The sequence below is a fragment of the Pongo pygmaeus genome, chromosome 4 (genome assembly GCF_028885625.2).
Source record: "Pongo pygmaeus isolate AG05252 chromosome 4, NHGRI_mPonPyg2-v2.0_pri, whole genome shotgun sequence".
Lineage (NCBI taxonomy): Eukaryota > Metazoa > Chordata > Mammalia > Primates > Hominidae > Pongo > Pongo pygmaeus.
The window spans coordinates 10760561-10783206 of record NC_072377.2 but is presented as its reverse complement, the minus strand read 5'-3'; the positions used below and the strand labels follow the sequence as shown (position 1 = coordinate 10783206).

The 22646-nt window shown below is 49.5% G+C and overlaps 2 protein-coding genes across 2 annotated transcripts in view; one reads left to right on the top strand and one right to left on the bottom strand.

Annotated features, from left to right (window-relative positions):
• The first annotated feature begins 653 nt into the window (after window positions 1-653).
• LOC129036714 (intersectin-1-like) lies at window positions 654-1801 on the top strand. Its single transcript, XM_054488251.2, has one exon. The coding sequence runs from the start codon at window positions 1237-1239 to the stop codon at window positions 1516-1518; it is 282 nt and encodes a 93-aa protein (XP_054344226.1). The 5' UTR covers window positions 654-1236; the 3' UTR covers window positions 1519-1801.
• A 7044-nt stretch (window positions 1802-8845) lies between these two features.
• The window catches only part of ANKRD33B (ankyrin repeat domain 33B), a 90281-nt gene continuing 76480 nt past the window's right edge, over window positions 8846-22646 (bottom strand). The window contains exon 4 of the mRNA XM_054488219.2: window positions 8846-17410. Coding sequence (XP_054344194.1) covers window positions 16563-17410 — 848 coding nt within the window. The 3' untranslated portion in view covers window positions 8846-16562. The remainder of the gene's footprint in view (window positions 17411-22646) is intronic.

The following is a 22646-nucleotide window of genomic DNA, read 5'->3' as shown; positions in this document are numbered from 1 at the left end:
AAGGATTTTAAACAGCAGTCCCCAACCTTTTTAGCACCAGGAACTGGTTTCATGAAAGACAATTTTTCCTATGACTGGGGGTGGATGGGTGGCCGGAGAGGGGCAGCAGATGGTTTCAGAATGAAACTGTTCCCCCTCAGATCATCAGGCAGGTGCTAGATTCTCATGAGGAGTGCGAGACCCAGATCCCTGGCATGCACAGTTCACAATAGGGTTCAAGCTGCCATGAGAATCTAATGCCACCGCTGATCTGACAGGAGGCAGAGCCCAGGCGGTAACGCTCGCCCACCCACCACTCACCTCCTGCTGTGTGGCCTTGGCCAGCACCAGGCCTTAGCCCGGGGGTTGGGGCCCCTGCTTTAAAACACACCCCACTGCAGGCTGTATTATGCTGATCTACCTTCCATCAAGAATTGCTGGGGGGTGGGGGAGGTTGGGGAACTGTTCCTGATCACTGGGAGGGTGTGGAAGCAGAGAACAGATGGAGAACCCCTGAGGACTGTCAGTCAAGGTGATGGGCACAGAGTCTGTGCTGAGTGGCCCCCAGCATCGTTCTGTCCAGGACTGGCCCAGGCAGGGTGTGCAGCAAATTCAGAAGTTTGCTCTTCTCTAGGACGTAACAAACACTGTCAGAGTCACACAGAGAGTATGCATCCAAGGCTGGAGAAACTGTGTAGCCAGGGCTGGAACCCCGTCTCTGCCCCTGAAGCCCCCTTCTCACACAGCCTAGAATACGTGGACTGCTAAGCCGGTCATTTCGGGAGAAGAATTTATTGCCATGTACACTTACGAGAGTTCTGAGCAAGAGATTTAACCTTTCAGCAAGGGGATGTGATTTTGGTTACCAAGAAAGATGGTGACTGGTAGACAGGAACAGTGAGCGACAAGACCAGAGTCTTACCTTCTAACTATGTGAGGCTTAAAGATTCAGAGGGCTCTGGAACTGCTGGGAAAACAGGGAGTTTAGGAAAGAAACCTGAAATTGCCCAGGTTATTTCCTCACACACCGCCACCGGCCCCGAGCAGCTCACTCTCACCCCTAGTCAGCTGATTTTGATCCGAAAAAAGAACCCAGGTGGATGGTGGGAAGGAGAGCTGCAAGCACGTGGGAAAAAGCGCCAGATAGGCTAGTTCCCAGCTAATTATATAAAGCTTCTAAGCCCTGGGACGAGCAAAATTACTCCAACAGAGCCACCTAAGTCAACAGCATTAGCGGCAGTGTGCCAGGTGATTGGGATGTACAACTACACCACGCAGAATGATGATGAGCTGGCCTTCAACAAGGGCCAGATCATCAACGTCCTCAACAAGGAGGACCCTGACTGGTGGAAAGGAGAAGTCAATGGACAAGTGGGGCTCTTCCCATCCAATTATGTGAAGCTGACCAGACATGGACCCAAGCCAGCAATGAATCATATGTTGTCCATCCCCCCCTCAGGCTTGAAAGTCCTCAAAGAGACCCACTATCCCATATCACTGCCCAGAGGGATGATGGGAGATGCAGCCTTGATCATGTGACTTCCAGCATGATCACCTACTGCCTTCTAAGTATAACTCACTGCAGAGCAGTTTACCTCATTTTACCTTAGTTGTATGTGATCACAATGTTTGAGTTATTACTTGCAGAGATAGGAGCAAAAATTACAAAAACACAGGGTAGTGGGTCCTTTTGTGGCTTTCCTAGTTACTCAAATTGACTTTCCCCCACCTTTGCACAGGTGCTTTCAATAGTTTTAAAGTTATTTTTAAATATATATTTTAGCTTTTTAATTAACAAAATAAATAAATGAAAAAAAAAAAGAATACGTGGACTGCTGCTGGGTTTCATTAAGCTGGCCCAGTGCCTTCATCCAGTCTGCTTTTCTGGGAGGAGAGCCAGGCTGAGCCTAATGGAGCAGGTACTTTCCGCGTTGCTGTCTCCTGGAGGGTTGATTTCACTGGTTTCCATTGCCATTTAATATGCCCCTTAGTCAAACAACGCCCACATCGAAGCAGCCTAATCAGCAATGTCCTGCAGCATTTGGGAGAACAGCCACCTCCCACACGCCAATAGGCGGCTGCTGGTGGCAGGTCACTTTTCTGACCCCTGGGCACAAGGGGTGAGGAGGTGGACCACTGCCCCGAGCCTCGCTTCTGGCTTCCTCCAGCTCCTGCTCATCCCCCAGGAAGGCAGCTCTGTCCCTGGGAATGAGTCATTGCCGGAGATGCAGAGGGGAACAGGTGCCAACAGGGGAGCCGGAAACCCCAGCTGGGCCCTGGACCCTGGAGCACGGAGTGACTGGAGGCCCTCTTTCTGCTCCTGCCTCTCTATGGGGTGCAGGGGGCTTTCATCTGGGGTCACTGGGTGGGTTTGGTGCAGGTTCCAGCTGTGAACATTCTTTTAGTCTCAGGAATGGAAAAGCCCAGGCAGCCGCAGCTGTGGCCCCTGGACAATCAAGAAACTTTTAGAGCTGATGGAACATGAGCGGGTGGGCGTGGGAGACAGGGGTTGGGGGGAGGGTTAAAACTCCCTCACCTGCAGCCTCAGTGACTGGCCCTCTGGAAGATGACCCTGGGTGGTCCTGGGTTTTGTAGCCATCTGTTATTTAGTTTGAAGCAGGACAGAGGAAGGCAGGAAACTACCTTTTAGTGGCCTCCAACTCTGCAGCAGCCTCGTTAAAGATCTGAGTAGAATTTCTGTCATTTAATTAAGTTGTTATGCAAACTCTACAATCCCCACTTTACAAATGAGGACCCTGGGCATGGGATATTAAATAACATGCCCATGTCCCACAGCCAAGGCGGGCAGGGTTGACCCACAGGCTATGCCATGACTCCGAGGTCCACGCTGCTGCCCTGGGGTGGAGAGCTGTGCTCTGCTCATGGTCCCCACTCAGTCGCAAGGCCCAAGTCAAAAAGTGGCCCCGGCCCTCCTGTCAGCTCACCAATACCTGGGAGCAACTCCCGTGGGCCAAGCCCAGTTTAGGTGCTGGGATGGACGCATCATGGGGAATGGACACCAAGCAGAAGAGTATAGAAAATGCCATAAAGGAAAGAGGAGGGTGATGGGAGGCAGCGCACCCCAAGGGGAGCTAAATTTCGCTGGGGCCTGGCAAGGACCTGAGCAATGACACTGGGCTGAAGGCTGAGCAGGGAAAGCAGGAAGAGGAACAGCAGATAGGGCCACACCCCATGGGCCTCCAGGCCATGGGGCAGGGGCTGGGTGGTTTTTCTAGGTGCAACCAAAGACTGCTGGCAGGTTTTGAGCAGGACAGTGGCAGGATCTCATCCATACTCTCAACAGATCCTTCTGCCCATTAAGGGAAGGATGGATTTGCGGGGAACGAACGTGGACTGAGGCCCTTGTCTGGGAGGTGTGATGGTAGCTCAGGCTAGGCTGGTAGCAGAGAACGAGTGAAGGATTTGAGGTCTATTTTACAAATAATACAATATAAATCCTGAAATTAAAATTCAAGATTTTTTGCTCCTGACACTGGGTGAACCCAGGAGAGAAGGGAGTGGTCCAACCATGCGCTGTGCTCCCTGCTCTGCTACCGTGGATACGGCCCCCAGCCAACTTACCCTCCTGTCGCCGGACCAGACGCAGTCCTGCTACCCCTGCAGAGCGGCTTCCATGGCCCACCAGCCCCTGCAATGTTCCTAACAAGCCGATTGTATCTTCCTATGGAGACGGGGTGGGGGCACCCCACCTTCTCAATACCACGGAGCCTGCCTCTCCCAGGCCCTGGTTGTTCACACTGTTCCCCCTGTGGTCTGTGTGGCAGGCAGTGGCCTCCTCCCGGGCTGTGAGTGCATGTGGTGAATACACCACTGTTGATAGTGTGTCCAGTGTCGGGTGTTGGGCGTGCAGCCATCCCGATGCCCCAGGGTGGAAATCTCTCCCTCACGCAGATGGAGAAGTTACCATCAGATTTGCGGCTGGCCAGGGTGGTGGGGTGAGGGCCCTCCCGGGCTCTCAGCATCCTGATTCAATAGTCTGTGGTGTGGGTTTAATTGTGTCCCCACCAAGATATGTTCAAGTTCTCACCCATGTCCCTGTGAATGTGACCTTATTTGGAAATAAGGTCTCTGTCCATACAAGCAAGTTAAGATGAGGTTGCACTGGATGAGGGTAGCAATGAGCCAATGGCTGGTGGTCTTATAGAAGGAGGAACATTTGGACACACACACATAGACGATGGCCTCGTGATGACAGAGACAGAGACTGGAGGCCCTCTCCACAAGGAGGCCCTCTCCAAGAAATAACAAGGGTGGCCAGCAGCTGCCAGAGGCTGGAGGAGGTGGGAGGGAATTCCCGCAGAGCCTTCATGGGGCGCGCGGCCCTGACAACGTCACGTGGCCTTGAACTTCTGGCCTCCAAAGCTTTGAGAGAATACATTTGTTTCCAGCTATCCACGTTTGCGGTAATTGGCTAAGGCAACGCGAAGAAAGGCATACAGGTGGAGCTGGAGAACCTGCATTTCTGACAATTTTCCAGGTGGTGCTGATGTTACTGGTCCGGGGACCGCCCATGGAGAGCCACGGTGCAGGTAATTGCGGTTCATCACTGAGAAGATGAGAGTTGCCGCAATGTCTCAAGGGCCACCTGGCCCTGAGTCCACGATGAGGACCAGCGTGTAGAGTTAGAGGAACACAGCCTGGGGCTGAGCACGCGGAGGAGACACTCAGGGGCAGCACCTGCAAAGCAGGGGGAGGAAGCGCAGGTGGCCATGGCTCTACCACCCCTACCTGCCGCCTCTCACCCTCCAACAGACATTGTGAGCTTAAATCAAGCCAGGAGAAGCTCATGTGCACCTGGGAGGCCCTTTCAGATGGGGCTTGGCGAGGCAGGACTTTTCATCCCTTCAAATGATCACCCTGGCCTATGAGCAGGTCAGGGCCCCCGACAAGGGGTGAAGGGGCATTGGGGTGCCCAGGGCCGACACCAAGGCAGGCCCTTTTTGCAGGACACAGACTGGCCATCTTTAGCCCAGGCTGGAGGGTGGCTTCCCCAAGTATCCCCCTTGCACTGGGAGTGAGGACAGTCCACAGCTTTTTCAGTACAGGGCACCGGCTTCCCCTCACAGTCCGTGCGCCTGAACCCTCCTGTCTCCCTTGGCCCAGAGAGGGGCCTCCTGGTCTAGCTTCTCACCTAGGCTGTGGAGATGAATAAGGCTTCTTTCTTATATAAGAGCTAATAAAAAGGTGAAGTCTTTTCCTTGCAGCTGACCGATTTCTTGATTTTCTTGTTTTTAAAATACTGCTTTTGGAATATCAAGGTGCTTTTGAGTTGGATTGATGTATTTTAATTATTTTTAGCCAAAAGAACCTATTAACCTTTTGCTAGGTTTCTGTTGGCTTTTTTTGTCGTTGTTTTTTTTTGAGACGGAGTCTTTCTCTGTTGCCCAGGCTGGAGTGCAGTGGCGCAATCTTGGCTCACTGCAAGCTCCGCCTCCCCGGTTCATGCCCATTCTCCTGCCTCAGCCTCCCGAGTAGCTGGAACTACAGGCACCCACCACCACGCCTGGCTAATTTTTTGTATTTTTTTAGTAGAGACGGGGTTTCACCGTGTTAGCCAGGATGGTCTCGATCTCCTGACCTTGTGATCCACCCGCCTCGGCCTCCCAAAGTGCTAGGATTACAGGCGTGAGCCACCATGCCCGGCCCTGTTGGCTTTTTAAGGGAAAGCAGTAAAGGGCTTAGGCAGCATAAGGCTGGAAGTACAGGCGATGTGAGGGGGATGGCGGTGGTGGCCGTCCTGCCCGGGGGCTGTCACCCCTTCTCCACCCCTGCCCAGGCCACGCTGCTGGAGGAACAGTGACCCCTCAGGACTGGGAAACCCCTGGCTGGCAAGCTGACAATTTCTGCCTAGCAATTTGCACATCAAAGTTGTCATCAGACTGGAAGCTTTGGGGCCACCTTTCATGTCCCTGGATGGAAACCAGCCTGGACATCATCAAGGAAAATGGCAGGCATGACCTGCTGGGAGCAAAGACCACGTAAAGGGCCTTGGTGAAGGAGGACCACAAGGGGCTATGCGCAAAATCCTCAGCAGACATTCTTGACCAGTTCAGCCCAGCGTGGGCAGACACAGCCGCGAGGCAGCTGGACTGGGCGAGCTCCCTGGGAAGATGCTCCCATCTTCCACAGGAAAGAACTTAGTGCACCGTTCCCCCAGTATCTCCAGTCAGGAAGATGAAGGAGACAAGATCACCTTTCTCCCAACCCTCCTCAACCCCATTTCCCGTTTCCCATCACAGTTCTTCGGATTTCCTGTGGGGATCCTCCCTTGTGTGTTACCCTCCTGTTCAATCATATTTCACCCAACACACATGCATCATTGGCTCTTTCACAAATGAGCACAAATAATCTCCAATAACACTGTTGCCCTAGGACAAAGGTTCATATGTAAAATTTTATTCCCTACTTAGACCCTTCCTTAATAATCAAGTAGATTATGATATTTAATGATTGAGACTTCCGATTTCCTACGTTCGAAATGGAGCTTCCCAAATAAATAGGGGCTGGTTGTTTTCAGTCCCATCAAATATAACCTAAACGAGTTGTGTATACATGTACATGTCTTTCAGCTAAAAGGAAAAAAGCAAAGTACCTATAGGTCATTAGAAGAAAATATAGAAGAAAAAGATTGTTCATTTGGGGTAGGTAAGGCCTTCTTAAAAAAAACACAGGATGCAAATACCAAAACAAACAAAAGTTAGACAAATTTGACTAAATCATAATTTAAATCTTCTACACTACCGAAAATACCTTAATAAGTGATAAAACGAGAAAATGCACACATGAATGAAATATGATCCCAAATACATATCAACCTCCAGCAAAAATGACACCAAAAAGTGAAATAAAAACCAAATGAGGGGCCACGTACTGTGGCTCATGCCTGTAATCCCAGCATTTTGGGAGGCCGAGGCGGGCGGATCACTTGAGATCAGCAGTTCGAGACAAGCCTGGCCAACATGACAAAACCCCATCTCTACTAAAAATACAAAAATTAGTGCCCATAATCCCAGCTGCTCAGGAGGCTGAGGCAGGAGAATCGCTTGAACCCAGGAGGCAGAGTTTGAAGTGAGCCGAGGTCGTGCCACTGCACTCCAGCCTGGGAGGCAGAGCAAGACTCCGTCTCAAAAATAAAAACAAACAAAATAAATAAAATTCCACCCACCAGCCCCATCCTTAGAAAGAAAAAAAAAAAAAAACACCAAATGAGACATGGATATAAATAAGAAATGTGTAAAAATAGGAAATTAAAATGTTGAAAAACAGGTGAAAAGATGTTCAGCCACATCAACAACTGGGAAAATGAAAATTAAAACGAGATACATTTTTCTAACTATTGGGAAAGGGCCTCTCTTGCTCCCTGTTGGTGGTTGCACACACCACAGAGCTTTGAAAAGGGCGCCTTGGCAGTGACTACAGCAATTAAAACACATATTCTTTTAAACCTGGCAGATCTCACTTCTACACTCCTATCTTAAAAACATCCATTTGTGTATACAATTGGGTAGGTACAAGGATCTTCATTACTAGCAAATCGTAAAAACCAGGACCATTTGAAAAGTTCACCCATGAAAAAATGGTTAAATGAACCATGGTGCACTTCTGCTGAGGAATACTACACAGCAATGAAAAAGAACAAAGCAGGGACCAACACGCCCTTCCCAAAACACAGTGAGTGAATGGGACTCTGTATCCCATCGAGTTCTGTTTGCACAGTACGGAGGGAAGAACGCATTAAAAAGGTATTTCTAGAAGGATGTACAAGTAGCTGGTCTGAGGGACTGTCTTGGGGGAAGGTAAAGTCACTTTCATCTGAGAACTTTGTACAATGTTTACATTTTTTCTCATATTTGTGTATTACTTTTTTAGCTGTCAAAAGAAAATAAAACTAATATTTAAATTCTTTAAAAAGCTCTCTAGGGACATATTTTAAGTAAAGAAAAGAAACTAACGGACAACCTGTAGAGTGTACCATTTAGGTAAAAGTACACACAGAAACTGAACTATATTCTTGTTTTTATGTATGTACATAAATTCATGGCAACATCCCTGAAGGATGCCCACCTGCCAGTGGGTTCTTCTGAGAAGAGGAGGATTGTAATGAGATCATCTGAACATGTGACAAACTATTTGTGGGGAACTCACAATTTTTAAATCTTACCTTTGAAAAATCAAGTGAAAGTTTGTCACAATAAGAAAGTGCACGTCTCACGTATGTTTATTGCCGCATTATTCACAATAGCAAAGACTTGGAACCAACCCAAATGTCCAACAATGATAGACTGGATTAAGAAAATGTGGCACATATACACCATGGAATACTATGCAGCCATAAAAAATGATGAGTTCACGTCCTTTGTAGGGACATGGATGAAACTGGAAATCATCATTCTCAGTAAACTATCGCAAGAACAAAAAACCAAACACTGCATATTCTCACTCATAGGTGGGAACTGAACAATGAGAACACATGGACACAGGAAGGGGAACATCACACTTTGGGGACTGTTGTGGGGTGGGGGGAGGGGGGAGGGATAGCATTGGGAGATATACCTAATGCTAGATGACAAGTTGGTGGGTGCAGCGCACCAGCATGGCACATGTATACATATGTAACTTACCTGCACATTGCGCACATGTACCATAAAACCTAAAGTATAATAATGATAATAATAATAATAATAATAAAAGAAAAAAAAGAAAAAAAAAAAAAAAAAGAAAGTGCACGTCTATTTCAATGAAAAAAAGGAAGTGACATAAAAAATCCTGGTATATTTCATTGTATCATTCTCTAATTTATACACACTTAAGTTTATTTAAATATCACACGTTTGTACCATAAGAATGTGTTTTAACAAGTGATTTTTTATTCTTTAGCCACAATTCTCCCACATTTTTACATTATCCCTTTTTTTCCATATTTTTTAAACATTAGATACATAATTTGTTAGAAGTTAAAAGGGAAAAACTTTTTTTTCTGAATAATATCACATTATATTTAGCTTAAAGATTATTAACTTTTTGAATATCAAAAATTGAAGCTGCTGGGAATCACATTTATTTGTAGGTCCCAAAATAGCCCTGAGGTCTGAATAGGAAAATATCTTTTATAAACTATAACAAAACTCTCACCTCAAAATAAAACACTATGAAATTTACACAGTTATATCTGTACTCAGTATCTTTACAATATCCAGAAACCTACTGGATTATTAGAAATGACAATGCAAATAGGTTTACATTCAGAAAAAAAGAGAGCTTATACTAAGAGGACCTAACTTGAAACCTGGCACCCTGTGCAGGAATCTGTTCAATCCTTAGAACGGTCATAAAATCATCTTTGTTAAAAACACAGGTCCTTGGACACCCCCAAATGCCAGGCAGAAAAAAGAGAATTCCAGTATATTGGCTTTTAGTGTTCATCTGAATGGGGTTTTATTTTCAAATTCCGTCGGATGCCCCAAAGGCTCACGGGCTTGCTGGTCATATTTCTGGGCCTGTCATCGCCTTTTGTGGTTTTCATCAGGTGTATCCATAGCTGTGTAGTTCTAAACCAGCTTCTAGAACTTCTGCTCAAAAACTGGTGTTAAGGTGCCTCCATATCTACCTCCTCAAACTTCTTAAAGCCTCAGGTCAACACGGACCATTGCTTTGATGGAAAGTTTCGTGGTTTTTTTTTCTCTTATTATTTAAAAACAATAGAGGGGTGTAGTATTATGACAAAACTAGTTCCCTCAAAAACCGAACTGTGTTAGCACTGATTAGAGTGTCTAATACATAGGCAGACTTGGGGAAATACCAGGGCTTCCTCAGGATAAGGTGTTGATTCTGAGGGTAACCTGCAGCCAAATGTCAAGGGCCATAGGCTGAATGCCTGGGGAGCTCTTCCAGGGGTAAAGAATCCTCCTGGGCCTGAGCCCCTCGGGTCTGGGTCCCTCCGGGCAGCCAAGGTAGGGCAGAAGCAGAGAGATAGCCCAGACCTGGCCAAATGGGTTCTATATGAGCCGCCTGGTTCAACACCGCCTTTCAACAAAGACCTGCGCTATGATTACCTCAGCTGTGTTCTGTGCCACAGCAGGCAGAGTGCTCACAGTGGGTCCTCGGGCCATGTGAGACCCCACTGAGTACACTGAACAACACGCCTTCAAAGCAGGTTCCATCTGACACTGCCTGGGGCCCACAGCCAAGCTACAGCAGCATCGTAACCTTTGCTAGCACAAAGCCCAGTGTCCCTTTAGTTCATTTGTATGTATGAGTACACATACATGTGCTCGCCCGTGCACACACTCACAGCTTAGTGTACACTCTCCACGTTGGCACTGCCTGCTGCCAAGGGCTGTGCCTTTTATCAAGTCTTAGTCAGCCTGGGTCAGCGTGAGGGAACTCTGTATGCAACACCAGCTTTCAGCTGAGTCGCTTGAAAATAAGTCAAAACAATCCAGGTACTGTGTGTTTCTTTTTCTTGTTTCTTTCAAAAAAAAACCTCCAGAGGAGTTTTTTTAGCAACTTATTTAAAATGTTAATGAAGGAACCTGTGAGTGCAAGGGCACAGAAATAAGCAGCTGACTCGAGTTATACCAGCGCATAAGCAAGTTCCAAATGCACCGAGAGGCGTGGAGGGGAAGATGCAAGCAGTGTCTTGAAAGGAACTGCTTTTGTTGTAAGCTCTCGGCAGCTCCCAGCATGACCGCTGCAATGGCATTCATCCCACTGCAGTTGTCATCAATGGGACTTCATTGTTTTAGAAAGATCTGTCATGGTCAGGGTCCCACCTGTCCTTCCCTGGACCGTGGCCCTCCAGGCAGTCCCAGGCAGGTGCCGGCTGAAAGGGGCTGGGGTAGAAACCAAGGACCAGGCCTGAAGAAACAGGGCCCCCAGGTGTTTCCAAGGGGGAGCACCGATTGCCAGGTGCAGAATCCACACAGTTACCCACCGTGGGAGGTTGAGGGAACCTGTGCAAATCCCCAGGGAATGTGTTAGAATTTCCCCAAATACTGCAAAAGGGAGAAAGTGCTCGCGCTTTATCATGTGAAAGACTAATAGTGTCTAGGAGCTGACACAGCACAGGGGGACTCTGACCACCGCAGAAACTGAGCTGTGTTAGGATGGAAATGAGCAAGCCTGCGTCTCCGGTGCACCTGGGGAAAGAGTAGTGCAAGGCGCACATCAGGGCTGTGACTCACTCCGCAGAGCACACTTGAGTCCCCAGGGTAAGGATGAACAGACAGCCTTCCCACGTCATGTAGTGTGGCCAGCGGGGCTGGGGGGAGTGTAGTGCTCTTGCAGGTGGGCTACCGGGGACGTGGCAGACCCACTTTTCAGGTCCCATTCATTTCCTCTCTGGGATGCATTTCATCATAATCACTCGGTACCCACGATTCTTCCCAACAGCCTGAAAACAGCAGGCTTTGCATCCTTTTCAGGCCTAGGGTCTGGCCCTACCCCAGGGGCTTCTGTTTCACTCACAACAGCTTCGTCTCCACTCCTGAGACCTGGTCACCGCCAACAGCAGGGAGAGAAGCGGGCAGAGGGGCCTAGCACGGCCCTCCTGCATCCATAAATCCTATTTTCCAACCGACATCACGAACTCTCTCTCTCCTGCTCCCAGGAGGAGCCTCTTGCCTCAGGAGTGGCCACGCTGAGACGACAAAGCCATTGCAATTCTGATCTCCATAGTCCTGAGGTCTCCAGTGCTGCCAGGAGTCTGTCAGGAGGAGCCTGAGAGGAAGGAAGATGTCCACGATGTTCCCAAGTGCAGCCAAGGGGCAGCCTCTGCACATCATGTAATTCCAGATGAATGGCTCCATGCTGTTCCCTCCTCTTTTCTGGTGAGTTTAGTGCTGGGCTGACTGTAGAACACTTTATTCACAGAAGCAAGTAGAAAAAATTGTCACTCTTAGTTCACGTGCTCCAACGTCAGACCGGGAGCGGCCGGTTCTGGAGGAAAGAGCAAGGACTGGCCTATCTGTATTCTCATCAGCCGCCTCCATGCACACGGAGGTGCATTTCATTGTTGTTGATACACACGTTCCATCCACAAGAGGCAACTCAGAGGGACTGAAGCGACTTCACACCCACCCCAAAGCCATTTCTGCTACCAGAGTCCCCGATCTCCAATCACCAAGGAAGTCTCCATCAAGGGTGAGCTCCAGGCATCTCAGTTGTCATCAGCAGCATCGACATTGTCTGAGAAATATTTCTTCTGTCCAGTTAAAGCATAATTTACTCAAACACTAAAAAGTAGTAAAATAGACTTCAACTTCTGCTCTAACTATATTTATATATAAATCCCTGAGAAGGTACCTGTCAACTTGAAATTCACTATCTACAGTTAATAAACATCAGGGTGCAGGGAGGGATCCCGAGCCCCACCCCTGTGCACAGCAGGGGCTAGGCTGTCATGGAGGAGAGCAAACCAGGTCTCCCTTCCAAGCAAAGAGGACGGGGTGGGAGAGGCACAGCTGTGTAGGAATTCTAAGCCATCAGCACAGTCACTGGCAGGACTGCCATTCATTCACTCTGGGGTCTAGGAGGTCCCACCATGATAACCCCACAGGGACACCACATTGCCTCACAGAAGCCCTGGCTTTTCTGTCCTTGGTAGACCTTAGGGTAGGTGGTGCCAGGGATGATCAAGAACTTAACCAGCTGGGAGAAGAAAACAGGCAAAGGAAGGAAAGCCTAATGAGGAAGAAGAGATGAGGTGATGGGGGCAGGAGAACGTGGTGGCAAAGCCAGAGGGGGCACTGCGGTGGCCACTGACAGGCGAGGAGAAGGGGTCGGTGCTCATCGGTCCCCTCCTCCCTGAACCACATGGCAGATCCAGGGAGGGTGAGCCCTCGGTGAGTGAATGCAGCTGTTCAAAGCAACGAAAACAGACAAAATGAAAAATGTTCTCCAAGGACACCAGGCTTTTGGAGAGGCCACTGTGAGACCCCTGACTACCAGATACCTGATGATGCTGAGTGGGGATCGGACAAGAAGCCTGCACCTCCCAGCCCTGTCCACATCCTGAGACCGAGGGGCCTGTGTCACCACTACCTAGGGCTAGAGGAAAGGGCTTCCAAATGGCTCAGGAAGACAAGGGGGTGTTTCTCTCCATCTCTACGACCAGATGACCACACCTCCCATGAGGAATCCCTTACCCAAAAGAAGTGAACAGAATAATGTTGCTTAAGTATAAACTGACCCGTCAGATCACCCCAACACTGACCCCACGACACCCCCTCAAGGTGGCTCCATTTCCCCATCATCTGGGCTTCCCTCCCTGGTCTCCTGCACTCCCTGAGCCTCACTGGGGGCCGACTTGTCCCCTCGGTGCCCACTCCAGAGAGAATGAGAAAACAAGAGCAGCAGGCCCCCCACAGGTCAAGGCAAGAGGCTTGGCAACACTTCCCTTGACTTGGAAAATTCCTCTACTAGCAAATCTGCTTCCACATGGCAAAAATGAGAAGTTCTGGGCCAGCAGCCATGAGCACAGCTGCAGGAGCTGCCTGGACCCACCGCATGGGCCAAAGGGAAGGGCTGTCCACAGGCAGACCACAGCTAGAATGAGTCTAGAGAGAGGGACTGGGGAGAGTCTCCAACTCAATCAGGAATGACCCTTCTTTCAGTTGGGTCTGGCAGGTTTCAAAATCCCAATCTTTCCACTAAGGCCACAATAAAGCTCCCCAGGAAGTCAGGCTTCCCCCCATGCAGCTGTCATTTTCCCTTGAGTTGCAAACACTGGCCAGGTAACAGCAGCTTCCACTCACCAGGCAAGTGGTCAGCTCGCCTGCAGATTTGCTAAAGAAATCCGTGTCCTGGCCCAAGCTTGTTGGCTCAGCAGCCTTTTCAAAATGCAGGTATCTCTAGAGCTGTTTTGTGGACACCAGCAGCATCACTGGACAAGCCCTGTGCTGGCCCCAGAGTATCCTGTGCACCTGGATGAGGCTGGAACACATCGGAGGCAGGGCTGCAACACGTCCACTCCAGAACAGCGTGGGACCTGGGGAAATCGTCAGTCATTTGCTGTCCCGTCATTGCTGTTCCATGCATCCCTGGAGACTCTGAGCATGGGTTGTGGTGAGGTAGCAGCTGGGCAGGACCAGAAATGTCCATTTTTGACGTGGAGGCAGCAGACACCCAGGCTTGGGGTAGAAGTGAGGGCTCCATACCATTCCTGGTGCCAGCTTCCCATGGTGGAAACAGGCAGGAACGTCTGGCAACCCACCAAGGGTCAGACGCCACGTCAGCCCGAGCAGAAGCTGCCTGACCCTGGCTGTTCCAATGACAATTAGACATTCTTGGGAAGGTGGAGCCCTTTGTGGGAGCTCAGAATGGGTGTCCTCTCGCAATCACTGTGTTAGAGCCGCAGTTCTCAATGCATGCTGCAGTGCAGTTACCTGCGGAGCTTTAGGACGCTCCCAGGACTTGGCTCCCCGGACCAGGGCCTTGAGAACCTTCACAGCAGGGGTAGCCGGTGTTGAGAAGCGTGCCTGGGATACCACGTGGCACCGCCTGGCTGGGCCCTCGGTTGACAGAGGTGAGGGTGGGGCTCGTGGTGACTTGGTAATGCCGTGAATTATCTACGTGTGGCAGGAAGGTGCCACATGCCAAAGGATTCAGGAAAGACAACCCCAAAGATAACCAGTGTCAGTTACAGTCCCCACCTCCTCGAAGGGGACGTGGCCAATCCCAACTCCTTGGCCATGAGGGTGACCCACAGTCAACTAATATCTGCAGTTCTCCAAGAGGGTCCAGTCTCCTGCGGCATTCATCATGGTGCCTTTCTGGGATTAAGGAGGAACTCACTGCAATCTGATCTTAAACACTGTATCATCATCACACCAATCTCCCATTAGCCTGGGTGCAGCCTGCAGTCCTGTTCAATGCAGTTTTTGGAAAGGCCAGTTTAAGATCCCTGGTTGCTCGATGCCTACTGGTGCCAAGTGAAAGGGAGTACAGAGAAGCCTGCACCAGCCATGCCTGCGTCCTGAGACAGACACCACGTATCATGATGTATCTAGGGTTATTAGGGTCATAGTACAGAGCCTCCAAATAGGCCTGTGATCGTGCGTGTCCAAGTATTTCAATTAATACTGAAATAAAGTGCATATGTGACAGACACTCTACAACCCACATGGCCAGAGAGCCATTAGAACTAGAAACTCCAGCCTGAGTTTCCAGCTTTCATACCCTGCCCTGCCGAATTAGAATGCTGCAAATCTGATAATGATTAAAAATACAAAATTATGCAGAAAACCCCCTTTGATAAATTCAAATTTGATCACTGAGAAAAGTGATCTCCATGCCACTTTGGAGATAAAAGTGTGGACGTAAAACTCTCACCGAGAGCTTGTGGCCCAAGGCAAATCGCACCCGTGCCCTGCCCTGCCCAAGGCCCCGAATCTTGGAAATTCTAAGAGGTCAGCATGAGGATGAACTAAACACCAAGTGCAGTCCTCAAAGGAAAAGTAAAAGAAATACCCACCCAAGGGACTCTTTGGAACTGAGCCTGGAGGAGGGGGCTGCCTGGTCTGCTCCAGGAGAATTTGCCGAAAACAAGTCTGTTCCCCATTCCATTCTCTCACCTGTTCTAAAAATCACCTCCTCCCCATTCCTGTAATTTGCATCATTCTGGGCTCCTGACTCTTGTTGCATCTTTTTGACATTTTAAGGATATCTGGATTCGAATTACTTAAGAGCACATATGGCTTAATTTTGTATTTCTGGTAATCATTTATTATTAAATTTGCCCCATTTTATCAAATGACAGTTTTTTTCTCATATCTATTTCGTATCCAGTTTACCTAAAACCCCTTGCTTAAAATGAGTTTAATTCTAGCAATAAATACATGTTTATCACTCCATTGTTTTATAATTTGACAATATGTTTTTCCTCAATATATTACTATATGGATAAGAGTTTTAAAAAGATACGATAACATCTGATCCTCTGTCTCACTTGATCATGTGGCTGAACGAGCCAGTGCCTCTGTCAAATAGAAATATCCGGCATCACTTAATCTAATGACTAAGAACATCCAGTGTGCACCTACACCCACGATGAGGAGAAAAGACCAAACAGCCAAAAAGGGGAGAATCCCATGATGTCTGTGTGAACTCATACAGGTATCATGAATACTTACTGCTAGAAACAGTATTTTAAACCAAAGGTCTTCAGGCAAGTGTATTAAAACTGCCTTGGATATAAGGGGCCCTATCACTTGTAAAACGTTGCAAATTTGATAAATAATGATTAAAAATACAAAATTATGCAGAAAACCCCCTTTGATAAATTGATCTTTAAAAAAAAATCTTAATTGAGGTTCTCTAAAGGGAGCCTTTTAGGCAACGTACCCGCTAGGTATACTGATTGCTAGGAGGGCTGGTGACAGGCGAATCGATGTGGCTCCCCCAGCCCTCTCCTGGAAGCAGCCTGGACAAACAGCCTGGAAATGCACGCGGCCCCGTGGTCCATGGGAGCGGCCGTGGTGCGATGCGCAACGGGGCCGCCTTTCTCCACGCGCAGCCCCGCGGCCTCGCCCCGGCCCCGGACCCCGCGCCAGGCACACGGGCCCTCACGTCCTCTTCTTCCAGGGCGCAGTGCGCCTCTCCTTCTGCGCCTCGGCCTGGCGCTTCTTCTCGGCCTCCTCCGCCTTTCTCTTCTCCTCCTTGGCCTCCTTGTACCGCCACTTTGGGATCTGCAGGTGGCCGCTGTCCTTGGTGCTGCCCTTCCGCGCCGGCCGCTCGGGCTGGAAGGTGGGCGCGGGCGCCTTGCTGACTCGGACCCGGGGCACCACCACGCCGGGCCGCACGCTTCTCCGCCGCAGGCGCTGCAGGGGCAGGAGGCTGGCCTTCCGCGGGGCGGGCGCGGCGGGGCCCCGGGACCCCGAGGCGGGCGGAAGGCCGGCTCTCGGGGAGCCCTCCCGGGAGTCCGCGTCCTCCTGCCCGGTCCGCCCGCGCTGCCCCGCGCCCCCCACCTCATCCGCCTCCTGCGCCTGGGGGCCCCGCGCAGCCCGCGCCGCCAGGATCTCCTGCACCGCCAGCCGCCTCTTCCCCACGCTCGGAGGGCTCTCAGGGCACACGGTCTGGCACACGATGGCCACAGCGGGGCTGTAGAGGCTCGTGGTCATTCGGACCATGTGGTCCAGGACGCCCCCGTCCTCCGGGCCCCGCACGGAGCGCGGCGTCAGCACGGACAGCACGCAGTCTGTGAGCCTCTGCAGGCAGTTCTTGGAGCCCGCGGGCTTCCGCGCCGTTTCAGGGGGCGGCGGCAGCTCGGGCCGGTACTTCTCCCAGAACTGCTCCGGGCAGGGGCGCTCCAGCAGCCTCTGCATGAGACGGACGGCATCCACGCGGCCCGTGTAAGTGGCCCACTCCTGCGGCGACATCCCACGGCGGGGGTCCCTCGCGTGGACATCCGCCCCTGCAAAACGCAAAACACAAACAAGTGGGTGGCGGCAACAAGGACTCTTCCCTCCCAAGGCAGAGCCTGGGGCAAAGGCAAAACTGCCCCCACCCCTCACCCCCCACCCCTGGCCCCAAGTCTCCTAACAGACTGCACCTAGTTCACTCTGTGAACCCTGTGCTCATCTGAGCGCCAGAAGGCGGGCCTGGAGTGCAGTGGCGGGAACACGGCCTACTGCAGCCTCGACTTCCGGGGCTCAAGCCATCCCCCCAAGTCAGCCTCCCGCATAGCTGGGACTACACCACCGCCCAGGTAATTTTCTGTAGAGATGGGGCCTGGCTATGTTGCCCAGGCTGGTTTCGAACTGCTGGGTTCAAGCAATCCTCCAGCCTCCACCTTCCAAAGTGCTGGGATTAGGGACGTGAGCCACCGTGCCCAGCCCAACCTGCCTTTTAAGTGCTCCATTGATTATCTGTCTTGAATAAAACCCCGCCTGAATTCAGCACCTAAATTACAGAATGTTTGTTTTTTTTCCGAGACAGAATTTCACTCTTGTTGCCCAGGCTGGAGTGCAATGGCACGACCTCCGCTCACCGCAACCTCTGCCTCCCGGGTTCAAGCGATTCTCCTGCCTCAGCCTCCCGAGTAGCTGGGATTACAGGCATGTGCCACCACGCCAGGCTAATTTTGTATTTTTAGTAGAGAGGGGGTTTCTCCATGTTGGTCAGGCTAGTCTCAAACTCCCAACCTCAGGTGATCCACCCGCCTCGGCCTCCCAAAGTGCTGGGATTACAGGCGTGAGCCACTGCGCCCGGCCAAATTACAGCATTTTTTAAAGAAATAAGATCCTATAGCTTTCCATCAATGGAGAGATGACCAGACAACAAAGCTGCCTTGCATACTTGAATGCTGTGGCTACAAAGTTCTAAAAATATGACCAGTAACAGTCACTTGCAAAGTGGTGGCACCCCAGCTGTGGTCTCACTCTTGAGGACTGCCATGGGTCCTGGACTGTGGGAAATGGGTGGTTCCTTCGCCTCTCCCACTGCGGCCTAGCTGGCCGGGGTCTGTCTACCTTTAACCGATGGTGGGCTTTTCCAGGATAGAAAAATTCATTTTTGTTTGCTCAACACATTTCATCCTGGTGGGTAGGGGGCATGAATTTTTAAAAGGCTTGTTGCAAAATGAATGGCAGTCACAGTGGCTGTGGGCTAGTAACAGAGAGAGGGTCTAAGACTTGGGTGTCCTAACCTCAGTCTAATGTACTTCCTACCACCTGGCAGTCCTGGTGTGATGGTTAGTTTTAGTTTTCTATGTCAACTTGGCTAGGCTAGAATACCCAGTGATTTAATCAAACATGGATCTAAGTGTTGCCTCAAAGGTATTTTGCAGCTGTGGTTAACATCTATAATCAGTTGACTCTAAGTCAAGGAGATTACCCTTCATAATGTGGGTGGGCCTCGCCCAATTAGTTGAGGGCATTAAGAGCAAAGACCAAGGTTTCCTGGAAACAAAGAAATTCCACCTCAAGACTGCAGCATCTACTTAACTGCTGCCTGAGTTTCCAGCCTTTGAGCCTACTGCACCAATTTCAGACTCACCAACCCCCCAAACCACACAGCCAATTCCTTAAAATAAATCTCTTGATATCCACATCCTATTGGTTGACTGATAGGTCCCCTTACAGAGTCTCCCTGACACTAGTCACTCCCTTAATCAATCTCCCCAGGCCACCCACTGCCCCCAAATATTGCAAAGTTAAACTTCAACTCAACTTGATGAAATCTGCATAAATTTCAACCTTGTAGTATAGAAATTAATACGGAATTGCTGTTCAATTAATCTTGGTCCAATCTCAGTCCCACATACTGTTAAAAATCATTGAGGGGCCAGGCACAGTGGCTCACACCTGTAATCCTAGCACTTTGGAGGCCAAGGAGGGCAGATCTCCTGACGTCAGGGGTTTGAGACCAGCCTGGCCAACACATGGTGAAACCCCACCTCTACGAAAAACACACAAAAAATTAGCTGGGCATGGTGGCGGGCACCTGTAATCCCAGCTACTCAGGAGGCTGAGGCAGGAGAATCACTTCAACCCGGGAGGCAGAGGTTGCAGTGAGCCGAGATCGCACCACCGCACTCCAGCCTGATTAACAGAGCGAGACTCCATTTCAAAAACAAAAAAAAATCATTGAGGATTTCAAGTCCCATTAGTCGTATCTCCACCAGCAAAGCAACGTGGAGAACTAGGGCAATTATCTAGTCTGTGAGCTCATCGGGGACCGGACCCAACAGATGCTTCTTCATTTATACCCCATGCAGACCCAGGTGTCTGACATGTGATGGTTGATCAATGTGTGCTGAACTGAGGAAGGTCGGGTCCCCAGCCACTGCCCTGGCCTGCCGGCCCACAGTGGCCTCATGGCTCTGGCAGACCCAGCTCACCTGAGCTTGCCTGGTAAGGATCTTAATTCTGTGACACATTAAAGAATAGCCATATTAGAAGAGTGGTAATTATTTGGAACTGGATATCAGGATGGAACTCATTAGCTAGAGTACAATTTATAAACTGACTAAAATGAAAAGGGGGCAGTAAAAGTGTCATTGCAAAAAATAGATGACACATTAAACCTTAATTAATTGCATGTCACTTAAAAAAGGAACAAACTACAAAATTAAAATCTTAATGAACACTGCCTGAAAAAGACATTTTTCAAATGCTAATGGAAAACGAGAGGAAGATCTGTCCAAAGTTTTGCACTCTTCGTCCTGATGTCCATCTTTTCAAAATGATCTCAGAAAATACAAATACTCTAAGGAACAAAGGCCACTGAGCCCTAGAATCAGAGTCATGCTATAAATTAGGGATCTGCTGCCTTAGGAAGCGACTGTAAAGCGTTATATTAATGACATGAACACAGTAATTAAATTATAAAAGTACCGATTATTAACATTTTATACAAATATCTTCCAGAGAATACAGAGGATTTCTGAAATGCCACTGTATCCATCTTCTCACCAGCAGACCCCCCAGCATCCTCACCTCCCACCCAGTGTTGTTTTGCCCAGGGCTCAACCATGTGGACAAAAGTGGAGCTGCCACCCCTGGGTCCACTCGCTGCCTTGTTGAGTGCTCTAAGTCTACACAAAATCCTCTATTTCACTTGAGGCAGCAACATCCTCAGTTCTTGGTAATGCATCACGATCAGTCTAACCCAGGACTTCTGAACCTCAGCACTATTGACATATTAGGCCAGGTAATTATTTGGTGTGGGCTGTCCTTTGCATTGGAGAACATTTAACAGCATCCCTGATCTCTACCTTCTTCTAGATGCCAGTAGCACTCCGCCAGTTCTGACAACCAAAAATGTCTCCAGACATGGCCAAATGTCCCCTGAGGCAACATTACCTCCAGCTGAGAATCACTAGTCGAATCTAACGGCTGCAATCCTGTTCCTCATTCTTCCAGCCTCCCTTACAGCTAAAAGTAGCCAAGCAACCCAGCACTGGTGACTGAGCCCTAAAGAGGGTTTTGCCTCCTGACGAAAAGGGACCAGCATGGTTGGTGCTGCTGCAGCTTCCTGTCTGAAACATGGATTGGGTGATTCTCGTGGAATCAAGGGGTGACAGATCAACAGGCTAAGGGGAGCCAAATGGACGGGAGGAAACCACTGGGGTCTGTGTTGTCCTCATGGAATCCAGGGTGAGCTCTGGAGGGTGACTGCCAACCTCAGACTTCCAGGGAGCTGAGAAATGCGGCCTGTTTTCTTTAAGCCGCTGTCTAGTCAGGATTTCTGTTACTTGCAGCCAAAAACATTCCAAACAGGTGCTAATGGGAAAAAATCTATACTTTCCATCACTCATCCTCAAGAAGGCTTTCTCTGGGAGCCATGGCCAGGCCTAGGACTAGCAGGAGGTGGGTGGAGCATGAAGCCCTGAATGTGTCACTTCCTTTCCTGTTTCTCCACCAGCCCCCACCCACCCCCATGTTATCCACCCTACAAACCCCAGCTCAGGTCTCCCTCTTGCCAGGGGGCCTTTCCTGGCCACAGGGGACCACTGTGGACCAGCCCTCACTGCCTCCCCTCGTGTCACCTCCAGCCTGTATCTTGGGCATTGTGGGTATAATCGGGATGACAAATCTGGACGCAGGGTCCCAAGAAAGAGCTTGTGCTCCAGCCCGGCAGGGAGGACAAGCCACCCCCACCACATAGCAGGTGGGAAGTGTGCTCAAAGTTCTCATCTCCCCTCAAAGAGGCACTGGAGTTGGGAAATAAACTTTCCAGCATCTCTGAGATATCTTTTCCTCATATTGGAGGGTCCAGGGGGTCTGAGTCCCAGCTGCCCACTAGGAGAACCTGCTCATTGGTGGACATTTCTTAGCTTCCATTCTTCCCAATCTCGCTTGCCGCCCCCTCACTCCACTTCCTGGGGCCACTGTCCCACAAAACTACTTGCCCCGAAGTCCTTGTCTCGAGGTTTGCTTTTCAGGTGACACAGAATGCTTGACTTTTCATCCTTTCTCTGGCTAATGACTTCAAACAATTCTACTTGGCAAATTCACACTTCATAGGAAATTTAAGTTTTCCTTATAAACAGAAAGAAACCTCTATGTGGTTGGAAATCATCTGACTTTCCAGAAAGAGATAACCAGGGCTTCCCTGAGACAAGAGCAACCCTCTGACCCACAGGGGAGCATCTCTGATCTCTGTTCCTCACCTTCCTTTAAATCCACTTTGCTGCTTGGAATCACAGCAAGATTTGAGGTTATTGCTGCTTGTTTTTGCTTCCTGAAGGCTGCGGCAGTTACACCACACTTCAGGTCTGAAAGTGAGCTCCCTTAAGCAAGCCTGGAACCTGCCAACCTCCACAGATTCTGCCTCTCTTCAGAAAAAAAATCACATCCTCGATACGCTTCTCAGAGCCACCTATTTAAATAGACCTGTCACTGTGGGCATTAATACTTCAGTGAATTAACAAGGTTCTGCAACTCCCTTGTGATGCTCTTCAGCAGAGCCTGCGTTACTCCTTACGAAGCCAAACCAAAGATGCAATCGATCAGTCTCTCAGAACCCAGTTATACTTTTTATTACAATCTGAAGTGTCAATCTAAAAGAAAGGCTCTGGCTATTAGTTTCTTTAAATGGTTTATTTTTTTCTTAATATCACATATTTAAATGGAAAGAATAAGACTTAAAATATTTGTGTGAAGTTTAGAAATATATCAACATCTGTCCTTATTGCTGTCCACTAA

Coding starts and splice junctions, on each gene's coding strand:
- LOC129036714 (XM_054488251.2), top strand. CDS start 1,237: ATGTACAACTACACCACGCAGAATGATGATGAGCTGGCCTTCAACAAG.